This window comes from Sphaerodactylus townsendi, linkage group LG13 (assembly GCF_021028975.2).
Source record: "Sphaerodactylus townsendi isolate TG3544 linkage group LG13, MPM_Stown_v2.3, whole genome shotgun sequence".
Taxonomy (NCBI): domain Eukaryota; kingdom Metazoa; phylum Chordata; class Lepidosauria; order Squamata; family Sphaerodactylidae; genus Sphaerodactylus; species Sphaerodactylus townsendi.
The window spans coordinates 54,359,688-54,377,566 of NC_059437.1; the positions used below are offsets into that span (position 1 = coordinate 54,359,688).

Below are 17,879 nucleotides of genomic sequence, written 5' to 3' on the forward strand. Positions count from 1 at the left end.
CATTCAGAATTTTCCTGCCTGGGACTGAAGAGGCTACGGTGCCTGCCAAACCTGGGCACATCAGTAAAATGGAACTTGGATGTAAATGCTCCTCTCTGAAGCAGCGGTTTTGTTTCCTGGCTTGCCCAGTTGTCACCGGAGTGCTGTGTCCTCCGCTTAGGAACATTGCTGACCAGTTAGGAAGGATTCTGGGGAGAGCTATGAAGATGAGAAAGGGACTAGAACACTAGTTGCCTGGGGAAAGCCTGGAGAAGCCCTTTGTCCTGCAGGCAGATCGACAGGGATGTGTGTCAGAAGACTGATCTTGCAGGAGCGTCTGTATTTTTCCTATAACTGTTCCCCCCCACCCCTTTCGGTTTCAGCCTTTTGATTTCCAAAGCAGACTACAGCAGTCGGTTAAAACTGGACATTGAATGATATTGAATGATGTGCAATATAAAATAATATCAATAAAGGTGACCTGGGATAGGGTAACTATCCTCCTATTATTATTATTCCTACCCTCAGTGAATGGGAGAAGAAGCAAAAGGCTTAAACTACACACAAGGCAAGAAAATCTGTCAGCAGTTTGACAGTAGAGCAAGGTGAAACGAGGATCATAGAGTTGGAAGAGACCACCAGGGCCATCAAGTCCAACCCCTTGCAATGCAGGAACACACAATCAAAGCACCCCTGACAGACGGCCATCCAGCTTCTGTTTAGAAGTCTCCAAAGAAGGAGACTCCATAGTAGTGCATTCCTCTGTCAAACAGCCCTGACTGTCAGGAAGTTTTTCCTGATGTTTAGGTGGAATCTCTTTTCCGTCACCTTGAACCTATGACTCCTTGTCCTTGGAACGATTGGCTTGCTCTGTAGAGGCCAGCCATACAATTGTTAATACATGGCAAGATAGGTAGTAACGATTTAAATAACACAGTGGCATGTATCCTCTCTGTCTGCTTAGCAAAGTCCAGTAAGTGGAGGAAATGCCACTGAAGGCAGAAAAGGACTGCACACTTTGCTGAGTGGCATTGTAGGATGTGTAACAGTGGCTTTAGCGTTACCACAAATCTTAATGGAGTAGAAACTTTTCTTATGGGAACATTTTGGTCCTTTAAAAACTAAAGGTATTCCTCATTTTTCAAGAACAGGTTTTTTTTACTGCAAGAACACTTATTTAATCACGGCAAAGCTCTCGTCCTGCAGATCTTACCTTAGCTGCTGTGCTAGTAAGTTCCCACCCTCTTAGAAGTGCAAATGAAAGACTGACAAATTGTTGCTGGCCTCTGGAAATGGACCAGCTGTTCTCGTATTCGATCTTCAAATGAGAAGGCATGACTGGCAGAGACTGCTGTATGAAAACAAGTCAGTTTTCCAGGTAAAATTTCAAGGGGAACTGTCATTTTGAAAATCTAGAGATGTTTCCTTGCTAATTGCTGAAGGGAAGTCAGAAATGCTTTCTGTAGTCCTCTTCATTGTCTAGCTTGCTATCACAACAGGACACATGGCCTCGATTTCTTCTGCCGCTTGTTTCTTTTCATAGCGTTCAGTGCAATGCTTGCTGCTTCTCTAAATATGTCCTCAATGTTTTCACGGTACTTGGCTGAACACTCCAAGTAAGCGTCTGCATTCATCTGGCGACGAGCTTCTTCACCCTGGGGGAGGGGATCAAGGAAAGTTTTACAAAATGGAGTGAGGCCCAGGGCAGGCCACAAAGTCAAAATGGGGGGGCATTAAGTGGCTCCCTGTGAACTTTGTGTATATAAAGGGACACTTGGTGCTTGAGTATCTACTTCTCTCAGCAACTTTACAAATGTGTATGTGCTCGGATTTTTTAGGCTCCTCTTTTGCCAAATATGACTCTCTTTTTGGTGCTGTAAACATTAGGTTCATGTAAGAAGCGTAAAAACTGTTGTTGTAGAACATAGTTTCCAGAGACAATGATTGAGCATTCTTATGTAAGGCTGGGAAGGGGCTCTTGCTCAATGACATGTGCGTGGCATACCAGGTTCAATTCCCAGGGCGTCCTGGATTTTGGGCAGCAAGAGGAGGGGGTGGGGAAGTCTCTGCCTGAAACCTCAGAAGGCTTTGTCAGTCAAAGAATTTAATACCTGCCTAGATAAATCAACAATCTGACTGGGCATTCTCATATATTCATTGGGCAGTGCTTGGAAGAAGGCTTCTGTGGTCAACACAGGCCCAACAGTTCTTAATTACAGTTAGCCTTATGAAACCAAAAGCACTAGAAAGCTAGTGACTGAAATGTGTGTAAGATGTCCAAAGAACCGCCATCTGGCCTGCATCCTGTGCAGACAGGACAGAACTGCCCCACATAAATATCAAATCCCCCCTCCCCCACTGCAGCCATCTTTGCCTTTATGGACTCACGCACCCCCAAGAATATTATGGTGGTCAGAAGAGGGAATCTGCAAAAATTGCTATTTCACAAGTAGAAGGGGAGGCTAAGATCCAAACCTGTTTACCACAGTGGCCAACCACAATCCCCAGTAGCCCTCCATGCATGGTATGTGGGCCAAAGTCTCCCTGCAGTCTTGCCCTTTGCATGTGGAGCCTCTTTTTAGTTGTCATGACTCATAGCTCATAACTTCCATATACGAGCCAGTTCAGTCCTATGGGGTACCAAGTGTTTGCTGATAATGTTACAGTAGGAAAATCTAGTATCTGCCTTTTTAATTCACACAAAGGAGTCTGTGTGTGAAGATCGCGCTTTACGCATGATATAAAATATTTTACTAGGTATATACAGAGAAAGTTGGGGAGGTTGTCTTGTACGCCCAGTCGTCTTATATGCTGGAAAATACGGTAGATATATGGATCTAGTGTCCCGTTGCATTTACCTGGTTATAAGTGACTGGCTCCTGTTGAACTGAGCGGAGTTTCCGTAGGTATTCCTTGTCCTTTCGGAGATCTGTTTTGCAGCCAACAAGTACTGTGGGGATTCCTTGGCAGAAATGGCTCACTTCATGAGACCACTGGCAGAAAGAAGTTAAAGTGTTTAATTTACTGGTGTGCTTTTTGCAAGCAAGGTTTGGGGGGAGTGGGGAAGGTCTGGGTTTTTATTTTGAAACCTTATACTAATTTATTGTCATTCATGGCTGGAACCAACTGGTTTTCTCCAGACTACTTGATGATGGCGAGAAGTCTAGGAAGATGCCAGTCATGGGTGCAAGCAAAATGTTAGGAGCAAAAGCTATTAGACAACGGCTGCACATCTCGGAAAACCCACAACAGCCTTGCATAAATGCTTTTTTGCATTAGATCTGTCTGTACTTGTGCCACTATACAGACTCTCTTTTTTGCCATCAACGTAGCGGATGCTCTAGGGCAGAGGTGTCCAACTCTGGCGTTTCAGATGTTCATGGACTACAATTCCCATCAGCCCGTGCTGGCAGGGCCAATTGGGCTAGTCACAGTTCTTCCGAGCTCTCTCAGCCCCACCTACCTCACAGGGTGTTTGTTGTGAGGGGGAAGGGAAAGGAGTTTGTTAGCCCCTTTGAGTCTCCTATAGGAGAGAAAGGGGAGATATAAATCCAACTCTTCTTCTTTAGGGTTTTCAAGGTAAGAGATGTTCAGGGGTGATTTGCCACTGCCTGCCTCTGCACAGGAACTCTGGATTTCCGTGGCAGTCTCCTCATCCAAAATACTCAAAACTGGGCCAACCCTGTCTAGTTTCCAAGATCTGACAAGATCAGGCTATACAGGTCATGGGTGGACATTTATGAAGGCCCTATAAGTAACTAGTCTTTCTCTCCACATTGAAGAGGAAATGGATGTCTGCAAAGTCCTTCCGCAAATAAATTGACTTCCTTCAGAACCGTCTAATCTAATGTATATATTTCAAAGATGCAAGCCTTCTACGAAAGGTCTTTTACCTTAATTAATACATTATCGAAGCTGGTAGGATTCATGACGTCATAACAAACTAAAACCACACTGCTGTTCTGGTATGAAAGAGGTCGTAGCCGATCATAATCCTCCTGCCCTGGAAGAAAGGGAAGGGTGTTTAATTAAATGAAGTTTTTGTCCAGTGAAAGATCCTCTGAAGTAGGGATGGAAAAAAGCTTGTGCTTTCTATGTTTGTCTCTTCAAATCTGAGCACTAGCAAACACTAACTATAAGCTTCATATATAAGACTGTAATGACTCTCCCCCCCCCCCGCCCGAGTTCCACTAACTATAAGCTTAAGCCAGTAAGACTGTAATGACTCCCCCCCCTCCCCCCCGAGTTTCATTTGGGAGCAGTAAGGTGCAGGGATGGGCGGTATTTGAAGATCCCAAAGACAGCCAATCTGGAGTACTGGCTGAATTGTTGAGCTAGGACAGGGGTAGGGAACCTGCGGCTCTCCAGATGTTCAGGAACTACAATTCCCATCAGCCTCTGTCAGCATGGCCAATTGGCCATGCTGGTAGGAAGAGCTGATAAGAATTAGTCCCTGAATTTTATCTGGAAGCCTGAGGCCCCTCCCTGAACCAGGAACTTCAGAAGAACCAAGGTTCCAAAAATCCCCACATTCCACTATCACGGAGGTCCATCGGTGACGGTTGCCAATTACAGCATGCTGCCCTGTGCTGCTTGGAGGAAAGGCAAGGTAAAGATGGAGGGATGAATGGCTGTTTCCTGTTTCCAGGGTTTCTAAGGGAAACCATAGTAGTAAACTGGTGGAAAGTAGATTTATTTATATAGATCTTGTTACTTTCTCCAGGGGAGACCAAAAGCGGCTTACAATATAATTCGCTGCTTTATTTTCACAACTACCCTGTGAGGAAAGTCCGTATGACTGGTGCAAGGCTGCAGCAAGTTTCCATGGCAGAGTTGGGGTTCAATCCCATACCTCTCAGATCCTAGAGATCAATGCTCTAAGGAATCTAATCAATCACTTCATCACACTGTAGTTGTATACTCCACAAAACCAGGACTTAAAAAAGAATTCCTAACTTGATTAAAATGTTTTCTGAAGAACTCGATGTTCTTTCCTGGGGAAAATGGGAAACCTATTCCATGTCGAGATTCTAATACATCCAGCATGCTACATCACTATGATGTCACACATGGCAGGTAGCTTCTGTTGGTGAACCAGTGCCAGTAGCAAATCATCTGAGAAATCAAAAGGTCTCTGTTTCACCGGAAGCTGCCTTATCTGTTTGGGGAAGGGCGGGGGGGTCCAGAACACAAACGCACAAGCAACACCTGAATTGAAGGAGCAACCAAAACATTGCCAGGTATGTCATTACCTTTCCAAGAAGTTCTGAATTCCCGAGAAGTTAGACCACCACTCCCATTGTATACCTTTTGCTGGATACTTCTGTGGCACAAAACGCAGGCCAGGCTACCCTAGCGCCCCAATGGTAATTAGGTCGTAAAAACATATTTTCTGGAAATGTCACCTGCCCAGTGGCAGTTCTTAATCACCATAGGTCAGTGGTGGCGAACCTATGGCATGCGTGCCAGAGGTGGCATTCAGAGCCCTCTCTGTGGGCACGAGCACAAAGAGTTCATCATGTAGGGGGAGCGGAAAATCACGCCCCCCCGCCCCCCCCCCACATATATCTAGGCTGGTCTTGCTTCTGAGTAAACCCTCCTAGGGTCATGATTCACCCATTCGAAGCATTGCACGGTTGCTTCACCAAGCTTACTCCCAAGTAACACACACCTGGGAGCAAACTGTTTTTTCTAAACTAAGGCTCAGTATTCAGGTTAAATTGCCATGTTGGCACTTTGCGATAAATAAGTGGGTTTTGGGTTGCAATTTGGGCACTCGGTCTCGAGAAGGTTCGCCATCACTGCCATAGGTGAACAACAGTTTCCAAGACTTCCCAGTCTCGCTTGACCGACCAAGCCGGGGTCAGGGCCAAGGATGCCCTGGTTGAGGACAGCTGGGCTGTTTTAGGGTCAGGGACCACCAGCAGGTTGTCATTTGCTGAGTGCAGAGCTCTTTGGGGAACATATTGGGAAAGGTGATCTTGCCTTATTTATTTTTTTGGGAGGGGGAGAGATATTTCCAGCACTACAAGCCATTCAAAGCAAGGAGGCGTGTGCTAGTTAGTATCTAATTTGTGCAGGTTGGTTCACAAACGCTTCCAGTGCTGAATGGACACCAACTATCTCTTGTTTTCTGTTGGGGTTCAGCTTTGTCCTGTTCACTGCGCCAGGCTGTACTAGCTTATTCAGCAGGAAAGCATTTTGCAATGTCCAAAGGTCACATTACGTGCGTGCGTAATCTATGATGACACGAGTCCGAAGTAGTAGTACTTCTCTAGAGAGAGGAAGGTAGCATAGCCTTCATTGTGTTATGTGAAAGGAGAAGGTCGCGTCCATATTGGAGGGATTGGCCCAAATCATGAAAGCAGGCCGATGGTTTCCGCTCTATCCCCACAGTCAGCCGCCATTGCCTCTTGGGCCCGACAGCTGGTGCATCGCGCTTTTGGCAGCCTGGAATAAGCCGCTTTGAGCTTTCTGAGGATCAGCTACTTCCCTCGCACCAATGGCAGCGCTTTTCTAGCTTATAGGGCTGTTCAAGGATTTCTGATTTTTCTCAGCAATGACAGCACCAGCTCTCTACAAGACTCCTGTGTGCATCCTGGGCTGAGAACGAGCAAACAAGTGCATGAGAAGTCTGTGTCTGCAGCAGCACATACTGCTGCACTGAGTCCTCCACCCATGCCACAGAGATGAGATGCAAAGGTGTGAGGAGAGGCTTGACAGGTGGGGGCAAAAGGCTATGCCTGGTGGGCCCCCAGTGGAAGAAAAACGGCCTGGATGACTTGTGTTACATAAACGGTCAGATTAGATTATCGGTGGGAGGCAGGATTGGCTCATAGGTCAATGAACCAGTCAAATATTGTCAGTAGACCATCTGCTGTGTGACTCCCAAATATTTCCTGAGGGTAAAAATGCCACTGCGGAGGTGGCAGTTTACCTTTAAAAAAAAAATCTCATACTGTTCTCATTGGTTTAGCCAGGATCAAAATGAGGGCTGCTTTCCCCTCCAGCCCTGCAGTGGTCAGGGACAAACTTAGCAGAAGAGCAGAGTTTCTCCTCCAGATCACTTATTCTGACTGTAGGCATCCAAAATAATTAAACAGTTGCTTTATAGTTACTTGGCTTTATTTCTGGGTTATATGTTTTAAACTTGTAGATGGACCCTGGTGTTAATAGGCTAAAAGACAGGAGAAAGAACTGTTCAGTGAACTTTTTCAGTTTGTAATAATGGGGCATTCTTTAGGGCCCAAACATCACATGGAGCATCGGCCTCTCCCCTATTTAAGCTGAGAATGTGGACTCCACACAGAACTTCTCTGCACCTGCATCAGAATGAAGGCAGTAAAGTGATTAGAGTGTCAGGTTAGGACAGTGGTGGCGAACCTATGGCACAGGTGCCAGAGGTGGCACTCAGAGCCCTCTCTGTGGGCACACGCGCACAGAGTTTGTCATGTGGGGGGGAAATCGCCCCATCATACACACATCTAGGCTGGCCTAGGTCCCTGGACTTGATGTGCATGAACCTCAGTGAGCAGGGAGGACTCGGCTGGCGGGCCTGGTGCCTGTGATCCAGGTGGCTGCTGCCCGGGGGGGTGGGCAGAGGTGGCAGAGATGCTAGAGAGGCACAGTGGCGCATGTGGTACTTGCTGGAGGCTACAGCAGGCTGGCCCCTGCTTGAGAGGGTTATTCAGGTTAAATTGCCGCATTGGCACTTTGCAATAAATAAGTGGGTTTTGGGTTGCAATTTGGGCACTCGGTCTCAAAAAGGCTCGCCATCACTGGGTTAGGATCTGGAATTCCCAGGACTGAATCCCCCCTTCTGCCATAGGGAATTGCTGCAGTGACCTTGAGCCAGTCACACACACTCAGTCTAATCTATGTATGAAGGTGATTGTAAGGACACAAAATGAAGGAATGGCGACCAATGCAAGCTGCTTTGGGACAAAAGGCCAGGTATAAGTGAAGTTAAATAAATATTGCAGAGGAGGCTGGCAAATGTTAAAGAAGGTTCTCGGCCATTAGTCATCTGGCAAGCTTCTGATCAGCCCCGGGAAGCCAATGTTGTAAATGGTGCAAAAGTCATTTGCTGCTACTTAATTTTTTAACAATTCTAATATTATGCAGCTTGAGTCAAAGCCATACATCACCTACCCTGCCTGCAATCTCTTCCCAGCCACTGCAGGAAGTCTGAACACACTGCCGGTTTGTGTCTTTGTGTTTTTAGTAGTCTAAAAAATGGTGTCTTTGTTTTTAAAGCAAGATTACCTGCAGTGTCATACAAATGCAGGAGGACTTCTTTTTTGCCAACAGTAATGCTGCAGGTATATTTCTCAAATACTGAAGGAGCATATTCCTGTTTGAGAAGAGAAATGAAATGAGTTAATGTGTTATTAGAAAATACTGTTAAAGTCATGGTCAACAGCCCTGCTTCCCTCTGCCTCCAACTTGTAACTGCTTAGTTTTCTATGTATGATGCTTTAAGCTTAATCTTTGTTTCAACTGTATCTAGTAAATTTCAACCAAAAATTTAAGCTGCTCCAACTAAGTTTCCAAAAATAGGGTTGTTTTTAAAAACAGACCTTAAATGCAGCTTTTGAGAAGACTTGGTTCAGACCAAAGAACCTACATTCCTATAACCATGAGGTAGAGCAGGGGTGTTAAACATTTGGCCCTTCAGTGCACTTATCAGGCCTGAAGCCAGCTGAAGCACACACACACTCGCAACTCTTGATCTGACCTGGCAAGGCCAGGACGCCATCCCACCCCCTGCTGCAGGCTCACCAGTCCAGGCATCCCCCAGTGCCATTCTGGGGTCAGCCAAGACAGCCAACCCCCTTCCCCCCAGGGCCAGCCTGACCAAGTCACATTTATGCTATATCCAATCCTCGTAACAAATGACTCTGGCACCTCGAGTTAGAGATTCTTCCCAGCCCAAAATTCTGATGAGCATTATGGTGGTGTCTTCCTTGCCTCTCTGTAAGAGAGAGGGCAGAGAGAGAGAGCTTTGAAGAGAGTCAATGCACAACTTTCGAATGTGGGGCAAAAAAATAAGCCTTTTTAGGGAGGGAGGCTCTGAAAATTAAAACAGGCATGTGGAGAAAATGTAGGTGCTGCAGCCCACAGATGCCACCCAGTGGGTGCTCAATCTTCTGACATAACAACTTTCCTGACAGTCCCAAAAACAGTTGTGTTTCCTAAGGGAAAAGTCTGTAGTTTGGAAGCAACAAAACTACTAACCCAGGTTGTTGACAGAAGAGGAAGCTACTACAGTGGTTGTGTTTCTTTGGGCAAAGTTGTTCGACACAGTCACCGTTGTACTGTCTGCTCCGCCTAGGAAACTCTTAGCATCTCGACTGGCTATGGAAATTTACTTATCTACTGCAAAATCATCTACCTTTTCCAAAATACCAACATATCTTCATTACAAGGCAGGGTAAATGTGTAGCCCTTGCGGTTTTGATGTGAGAAAGCATAAATACAGTGGCTGCTGAAGATATAAGCCAGAAGTCTGCAAGGGGCTTTCAGGAGCTGGGATTTGTGTCCTGACACATTCAGTTTCCTCTTGCTCACACTTCGCTTCTTGCACTGCTTTGCTGCCCAAATTCAGCCACCCTGATGACTGTTACAAAATTCCAGTTCTGTACGGTCTAGGTTTTCCAGTCATGTAAGCCTTCTTTCTATGTTGCTGTGGGTTGGTGACATCTGCCTCCAGAATTATGCTTCAAAAACAATTAGCCTGATGCTAGTGAAGTGCATTGTGTTCCCTGCAACCTTTGTGTATATTTTGAGAGTGATACAGCCGAGCCTTCAGACAGGTTAGAAATGGCTGTCCTGGACTTCCTGGACCACTGCGAGTAGGTAGCAAAAGTAGAAGAAGAAGAAGAAGAAGAAGAAGAAGAAGAAGAAGAAGAAGAGTTTGGATTGATATCCCCCCTTTCTCTCCTGCAGAAGACTCAAAGGGGCTGACAATCTCCTTGCCCTTCCCCCCTCACAACAAACACCCTGTGAGGTAGGTGGGGCTGAGAGAGCTCCGAGAAGCTGTGACTAGCCCAAGGTCACCCAGCTGGCGTGTGTGGGAGTGTACAGGCTAATCTGAATTCCCCAGATAAGCCTCCACAGCTCAGGCGGCAGAGCGGGGAATCAAACCCGGTTCCTCCAGATTAGATACACGAGCTCTTAACCTCCTACGCCACTGCTGCTCAGGTAGCTTGCAAAGTGTCCTGGGGTAACCTGGGGAGCTGATATCATGCTGGAAATGACTTTTGACATCTGCAAATGTCTGCAACACAAGTGTGCAACCCTAACCCTCAAATTGGCTAACAGCTACAGCCTCTACAGGAAAACCATCATCAGCACATCCTGCTACTGTGTGGTTTAGATGCGAGCTGAAGGATTTCCTGAGAAACAGTTAGTATAAAAAGCCTTTGGTCCAAGTGATGAGATGGGCTTTCCAGGAAGTTCCATTTATACCCATACTACACCAAAGCCCCATTAAAAAAGTTGAAAGTGGCTCTGCCATGATGCTATTTCGGTAGTCCTAAAACAGGCAGCTTCCAAACCCAGCTCAACAAACTGTGTGTGGTGGAGAGAGATTTTACTTGTTGACCGTTGCCTGAATCTTATGAGGATACCTTGGACTTTTGGGAACTACTTTGTAAGGCTACCCCCCTGCCAATCCAAGTTCATAGCTTCCCAAGTACATGGAAAAAAAAGAGGAGGTTGAAGCCAACCAGTTTATTTTTATTTATTTATTTATTATTTCATTTTTATACCGCCCTCCCTATACCTATAAGTCATGTGGGTGGATTGTGTGGCAGGCTATGAAACTGCTGCTGAACTCAGCTGCTAATTGAGGTGTTCCTGTCACTCTGTGTGGGTATGTGGTGGACTGTTGTTTCGGAATTATCTGTTCCATCTGCTTCTAACAGTGGGGGGATTGCGCAGGGCAACCCTTTCTGAGGGTCTCTGAGGCAGTAGACTGGCTCTGTTGATGAGGGTAGTGTACCCTTGCTAGACTATGGAGTTCTCGGGGTGGGGGAAGTCTGTTCCATTGCTCTTCTGTGGGGCTGAATGGCTTGTCTACATTATCGTTGCTGTGATGTTAGGCACACATTAGTTCCACAGAACTGGATGAATTTATTCTACGGAGTTTCCTAAAAGTGTATGGACACCTCTAATCTATTTCAAGAGCCACATGGTCAGTGTTATTACTGTGACAGAATCTACCCTGTAGAATTGGGGATTGTTTCTTATAGAGCAGTGGTGGCGAACCTATGGCACGGGTGCCAGATGTGGCACTCAGAGCCCTCTCTGTGGGCATGTGCAAACAAAGTCGCCCCTCCTCCCCCACACATCTAGGCTGGCCTGGGCCGCTGGGATCGATTATTAGCATTAAACCTAAGACCTAGTTTTGGGGAAGCAGAGTAGTTAACCCTGTTAAGCGCTGTTAAACCCCACTGATTTTCATGTGAATAATTAAAGCATGATCCTTTACCTGAGAGTAAGATCGGTTGCTGGCAATGAGGCTTGCTTCTGAGTAAACCCTCCTAGGGTCATGATTCACCCGTTGGAAGAGTTGCACGGTTGTTTCAAAGCAAAGCCACCGACTACCACCAAGCTTACTCCCGAGTAACACACACCTCGGAGCCAACCATTTTTTCTAAACTAAAACCTCAGTATTCTGGTTAAATTGCCGTGTTGGCACTTTGCGATAAATAAGTGGGTTTTGGGTTGCAGTTTGGGCACTCGGTCTCGAAAAGGTTCACCATCACTGTTATAGAGGATTAATTAATTACTCAAGGGCTGTATTCTAGGCCCTGCCCTGTGGTCAGGTATATCCTAACTCAGGAGTTATGAGGGCATCTGGTTTATGTGAATATGGCACCTTACTCATAACTCAAGGTAAAACTAATGAAGGTAATGAATTAATCAGCCAATGGGGACCTAAAGCAGATTACATTGCTCTTCTCACAACTCCTGTGAGAAGGGTTAGGGTAAGAGTGTGTGACTAGCTCAAGGTTACCCAGAAGGTTTCCATACAACAGTAGGGATTACTAGTCCAGCACTCTTAATAGCTACACCACAGTGTATACACACTATACCTACTAGCCCATGAGCATTGAGCACAGGGCTAGGCCTTAAAATCATGACCTGGAACATTTTTCTCCCCATACTCCTTTTTTATTTTGTAACATTCTAGCCCGAGCAAGAGCTCTGGAGGACTCCAAAGCCTGCACAATTTTGTGTCATTTTGGTTGTTCCTATACATGGACCGTGGTTTGCACCTATCTAATGCTGGTCTCTGTAACATTGTATGTGAAATCTGGCAGACATGGATACAGGTGTACATGGGATAGCTTTCAAGTTTTTTTTCCGGTGTCCATAGGACTGAGTACATGTCAGATTCAAGATAAAATCACTTCATTTTTAAAATTTTTAAAAATGAGGAATGCGTCTATTCCTTGTACAGCTCTTAAAAGTTGTGGATGGCTTTCGGATGCTGATGGTCAACAGAGGACTTGTTTTTGCTGTTTTCTAAAGGTTGGATTTATTAACAAGACCCAACCTATATAATCTCCGTTGTATTAAGCAGATCTGGGTTAAAATCCCACCCATCCATGGAACACACCAGCTGCCCTTGAAGCACTAACAATTCTCACACTAGCCCTGCAAAGTAGGCTGAGAGTGTGTGACCGATCCAAGGTCCACCACGAGAGTGGAGATGTGAACTGTGCTTTCCCAGAGTTTGCACTGACACTTCTAACTGCTACACCGCACTACTGCACTCTCTCTGCTTAATCTGCCTCACAGGGTGGTCGTGAGGATAAAATGAAGGTTAGCTCTTTGACACTAGGGGGGCAATTTGAAAACTAGAACTGCTCTGAATTTTTCAGCCAAACTAAACCCAGCTAAACCCAGCCACTGCCTTGATCTGAGGAAAAAATTAAACCGGATTAAGCTAAACCCAGCCACTGCCTTGATCTGAGGGAAAAAATTAAACCGGATTAAGCTAAACCCAGCCACTGCCTTGATCTGAGGAAAAAATTAAACCAGATTAAGCTAAACCCAGCCACTGCCTTGATCTGAGGAAAAAATTAAACCGGATTAAGCTAAACCCAGCCACTGCCTTGATCTGAGGAAAAAATTAAACCGGATTAAGCTAAACCCAGCCACTGCCTTGGTCTGAGGAAAAAATTAAACCGGATTAAGCTAAACCCAGCCACTGCCTTGATCTAAGGAAAAAATTAAACCGGATTAAGCTAAACCCAGCCACTGCCTTGATCTGAGGAAAAAATTAAACCGGATTAAGCTAAACCCAGCCACTGCCTTGATCTGAGGAAAAAATTAAACCGGATTAAGCTAAACCCAGCCACTGCCTTGATCTGAGGAAAAAAATTAAACCGGATTAAGCTAAACCCAGCCACTGCCTTGATCTGAGGAAAAAATTAAACCGGATTAAGCTAAACCCAGCCACTGCCTTGATCTGAGGAAAAAATTAAACCGGATTAAGCTGAACCCAGCCACTGCCTTGATCTGAGGAAAAAATTAAACCGGATTAAGCTGAACCCAGCCACTGCCTTGATCTGAGGAAAAAATTAAACCGGATTAAGCTAAACCCAGACACTGCCTTGATCTGAGGAAAAAAATTAAACCGGATTAAGCTAAACCCAGCCACTGCCTTGATCTGAGGAAAAAAATTAAACCGGATTAAGCTAAACCCAGCCACTGCCTTGATCTGAGGAAAAAATTAAACCGGATTAAGCTGAACCCAGCCACTGCCTTGATCTGAGGAAAAAATTAAACCGGATTAAGCTAAACCCAGACACTGCCTTGATCTGAGGAAAAAAATTAAACCGGATTAAGCTAAACCCAGCCACTGCCTTGATCTGAGGAAAAAATTAAACCGGATTAAGCTGAACCCAGCCACTGCCTTGATCTGAGGAAAAAAATTAAACCGGATTAAGCTAAACCCAGCCACTGCCTTGATCTGAGGAAAAAATTAAACCGGATTAAGCTAAACCCAGCCACTGCCTTGATCTGAGGAAAAAATTAAACCGGATTAAGCTAAACCCAGCCACTGCCTTGATCTGAGGAAAAAATTAAACCGGATTAAGCTAAACCCAGCCACTGCCTTGATCTGAGGAAAAAATTAAACCGGATTAAGCTAAACCCAGCCACTGCCTTGATCTGAGGAAAAAGTTAAACCGGATTAAGCTAAACCGAGCCACTGCCTTGATCTGAGGGAAAATTAAACCGGATTGTTTAAACCAGCCACCGCCTTGATCTGAGGAAAAATTAAACCGGATTGCTGAACCCAGCCACTGCCTTGATCTGAGGAAAAAATTAAACCGGATTAAGCTAAACCCAGCCACTGCCTTGATCTGAGGAAAAAATTAAACCGGATTAAGCTAAACCCAGCCACTGCCTTGATCTGAGGAAAAATTAAACCGGATTAAGCTAAACCCAGCCACTGCCTTGATCTGAGGAAGAAAGAGTTAAACCGGATTAAGCTAAACCCAGCCACTGCCTTGATCTTGAAGAAAAAAAGATTAAACAGGATTAAAGCTTTCAAACCCAGCCACTGCCTTGATCTGAGGAAAAAATTAGAAGCGGATTAAGCTTAAACCCAGCCACTGCCTTGATCTGAGGGAAAAAAAGTTAAACCGGATTAAGCTAGAAACCCAGCCGCTGCCTTGATCTGAGGAAAAATTAAACTGATTAAGCTAAACCCAGCCATAGCTGCTCCAGTGATCTGAGGAAAAAATTTAAACCGGATTAAGCTAAAGCCCAGCCACCTGCCTTGATCTGAGGAAAAGTTAAACCCGGATTAAGCTAAACCCAGCCACTTGCTCTAGCAGTCTGAGGGAAAAAATTAAAGCCAGTTAAGATGAACCCAGCCACTGCCTTGATCTGGAGGAAAAAATTAAACCGGCAGTTAAGCTAAAGCCCAGCCACTGCCTTTGATCTGAGGAAAAAATTAGAAACCGGATTAAGCTAAACCCAAGCCACTGCCTTGATCTGAGGAAAAATTAAACCAGTTAAGCTAAACCCAGCCACTGCTCCAGATGCACGGGAAAAGTTAAACCGGATTAAGCTAAACCCAGCCACTGCCTTGATCTGAGGAAAAAATTAAACCGGATTAAGCTAAACCCAGCCACTGCCTTGATCTGAGGAAAAAGTTAAACCGGATTAAGCTAAACCCAGCCACTGCCTTGATCTGAGGAAAAAGTTAAACCGGATTAAGCTAAACCCAGCCACTGCCTTGATCTGAGGAAAAAATTAAACCAGATTAAGCTAAACCCAGCCACTGCCTTGATCTGAGGAAAAAAATTAAACCGGATTAAGCTAAACCCAGCCACTGCCTTGATCTGAGGAAAAAATTAAACCGATTGCTAAACCCAGCCACTGCCTTGATCTGAGGAAAAAATTAAACCGGATTAAGCTAAACCCAGCCACTGCCTTGATCTGAGGAAAAAAATTAAACCGGATTAAGCTAAACCCAGCCACTGCCTTGATCTGAGGAAAAAATTAAACCGGATTAAGCTAAACCCAGCCACTGCCTTGATCTGAGGAAAAAGTTAAACCGGATTAAGCTAAACCCAGCCACTGCCTTGATCTGAGGAAAAATTAAAACCGATTAAGCTAAAACCAGCCACTGCCTTGATCTGAGGAAAAAATTAAACCGGATTAAGCTAAACCCAGCCACTGCCTTGATCTGAGGAAAAAATTAAACCGGATTAAGCTAAACCCAGCCACTGCCTTGATCTGAGGAAAAAATTAAACCGGATTAAGCTGAACCCAGCCACTGCCTTGATCTGAGGAAAAAATTAAACCGGATTAAGCTAAACCCAGCCACTGCCTTGATCTGAGGAAAAAATTAAACCGGATTAAGCTAAACCCAGCCACTGCCTTGATCTGAGGAAAAAATTAAACCGGATTAAGCTAAACCCAGCCACTGCCTTGATCTGAGGAAAAAGTTAAACCGGATTAAGCTAAACCCAGCCACTGCCTTGATCTGAGGAAAAAATTAAACCGGATTAAGCTAAACCCAGCCACTGCCTTGATCTGAGGAAAAAATTAAACCGGATTAAGCTAAACCCAGCCACTGCCTTGATCTGAGGAAAAAGTTAAACCGGATTAAGCTAAACCCAGCCACTGCCTTGATCTGAGGAAACATTTAAGCCGGATTAAGCTAAACCCAGCCACTGCCTTGATCTGAGGAAAGTAAAACCGATTAAGCTAAACCCAGCCACTGCCTTGATCTGAGGAAAAAATTAAACCGGATTAAGCTAAACCCAGCCACTGCCTTGATCTGAGGAAAAAGTTAAACCGGATTAAGCTAAACCCAGCCACTGCCTTGATCTGAGGAAAATTTTTAACCGGATTAAGCTGAACCCAGCCACTGTCTTGATCTGAGGAAAGACTTAACCCGGATTAAGCTGAACCTAGTCACTGTCTTGATCTGAGGAAAAAATTAAGGCGGATTGTGCCAGAATGTGGTCTGAGGAGAGCCTGAGGGGAAAGTGTGGAGTTCTAGAAGTTTCTGACCCAGGCCTAAAATCGCCCATCTTTTTTTGGGGGGGGGGGGGCGCCAGCGCTGATTGGCTGAGAAGGGCTGAGTGGCTGCTGGGGCTATAAAAGAGGGACGCGGCTGCCCCTCACTCACCTCAGGGAAAGTCCCCCTCGCGTAGACCTGGAGGAGCGACGTCTTCCCGCAGCTCCCGTCGCCCACCACCACCACCTTCAGCGATTCCCGCTTCTTCTTCCCCTCGGGCGGGCAGGCAGGAGGCGAGGCGGCCGCCGCCGTCGGGCCAGCTTCTCCTTCGGCGGCCGGCGCTGCTGGGGCCGCCCCGTTGGCGACGGCCATGAGGAGAGGAGCCCTTTTTCTCCCCTCAGCCAGAAAGCGCGGGAAAGCAGCAGACGCCCGAGAGGCTGAGGGGAAGCGGTCTGGCGGGAAAGGAGGCTTTCCCCTCTCCTGGCTATTTACTATTATTCGGTGTTCTTATTGTATATGGCGGCTGCAGCCTCCTGCAGTCTTTTTTGTGGAGCCGACGGAGCCTTTCTGAGGAGGCGCGGGTGGCTCATCGGTCGAGGTTTCCCTTGCGGGAAGGCGGCCTCTTCCTCTTTGCTTCACACTTTTTTGAAGCATGTGGAAAATAGGTTTTGGACTGACGTCTTTTCACACGAAAGGGGGGCAGTGCATCATCTGCGTCAAATCATGCCTTACATGCTCGTGGTTTTTTACTTTTTGCAATACCAGCACATGGTCTTTCCCCCACTTTCACAACAACCCTGTAAGAAAAGTCCTCAGTTACCCAAGCCTCCCTGATGAGAGTCCTTTTACACTACGCTTGCATTCTTTGGCATCCTAGTGTGCTTTGTGTCACACCTTTCCAACAAGGAAGGGGAGGGTGCCCATTGTATTCCATTTTTACCCTCACAACAACCTTGTGAGGCAGGATAGACTGACAGCAATTACCACAAGTCCTTCCAAGTGAGTTTTGTGTCTGAGCAGGGGATTGGAACTGGCGTCTTCCTGAACTGGAGACCTTCATTGCCACTTGGGCCCGCCCAGCTGCTCGAAAAACCTCAACTGGCCGTTGTTTGGGGGCCTCTGCCACCGACCCCTCACACACCAAGCTCACCCTGGAATCGCAGAGGAGCCTCTCAGCTTGCCCGACCAAAGCCACACACACTGCAAGTCAGCAGCAGCAGGCAGACACAAAGGAGGTAGAAAAAGTTCATGTGCTACTCCATTCCCCTATAGTTCATCCCAAAAACCAGAGAGGCCACACTCCTGTAGTTCTCCAGCATGACTTCCCTGCAGAGAGCTGCAGCAGGGCCCACTCTGCTTCTGTGAAATATACAGCCACTTCCTCAAAGAGAACTGGAGACTGGAC

At 46.0% G+C, this 17,879-nt stretch overlaps 1 protein-coding gene across 1 annotated transcript; it reads right to left on the minus strand.

Annotated features, from left to right (window-relative positions):
* Positions 1-483: 483 nt before the first annotated feature.
* RHOF (ras homolog family member F, filopodia associated) lies at positions 484-17,031 on the minus strand. Its single transcript, XM_048514533.1, has 5 exons — positions 16,646-17,031; positions 8,245-8,332; positions 3,873-3,982; positions 2,838-2,972; positions 484-1,634 (listed from the first exon to the last, which is right to left on the minus strand). Exons 1-5 carry the CDS (start codon positions 16,844-16,846, stop codon positions 1,470-1,472), a joined length of 699 nt encoding a protein of 232 aa, XP_048370490.1. The 5' UTR covers positions 16,847-17,031; the 3' UTR covers positions 484-1,469.
* Positions 17,032-17,879: the final 848 nt, after the last annotated feature.

What these genes read in the sequence shown, in the direction of transcription:
- RHOF (XM_048514533.1), bottom strand. Translation starts at nt 16,846, where the DNA reads ATGGCCGTCGCCAACGGGGCGGCCCCAGCAGCGCCGGCCGCCGAAGGA. An exon ending in CGAGGGGGACTTTCCCTGAG is followed by an intron (nt 8,333 to 16,645) that starts GTGAGTGAGGGG and finishes CTTCTCAAACAG; the next exon opens with GAATATGCTCCTTCAGTATT. An exon ending in AGCCAGTCACTTATAACCAG is followed by an intron (nt 1,635 to 2,837) that starts GTAAATGCAACG and finishes CCCCTCCCCCAG; the next exon opens with GGTGAAGAAGCTCGTCGCCA.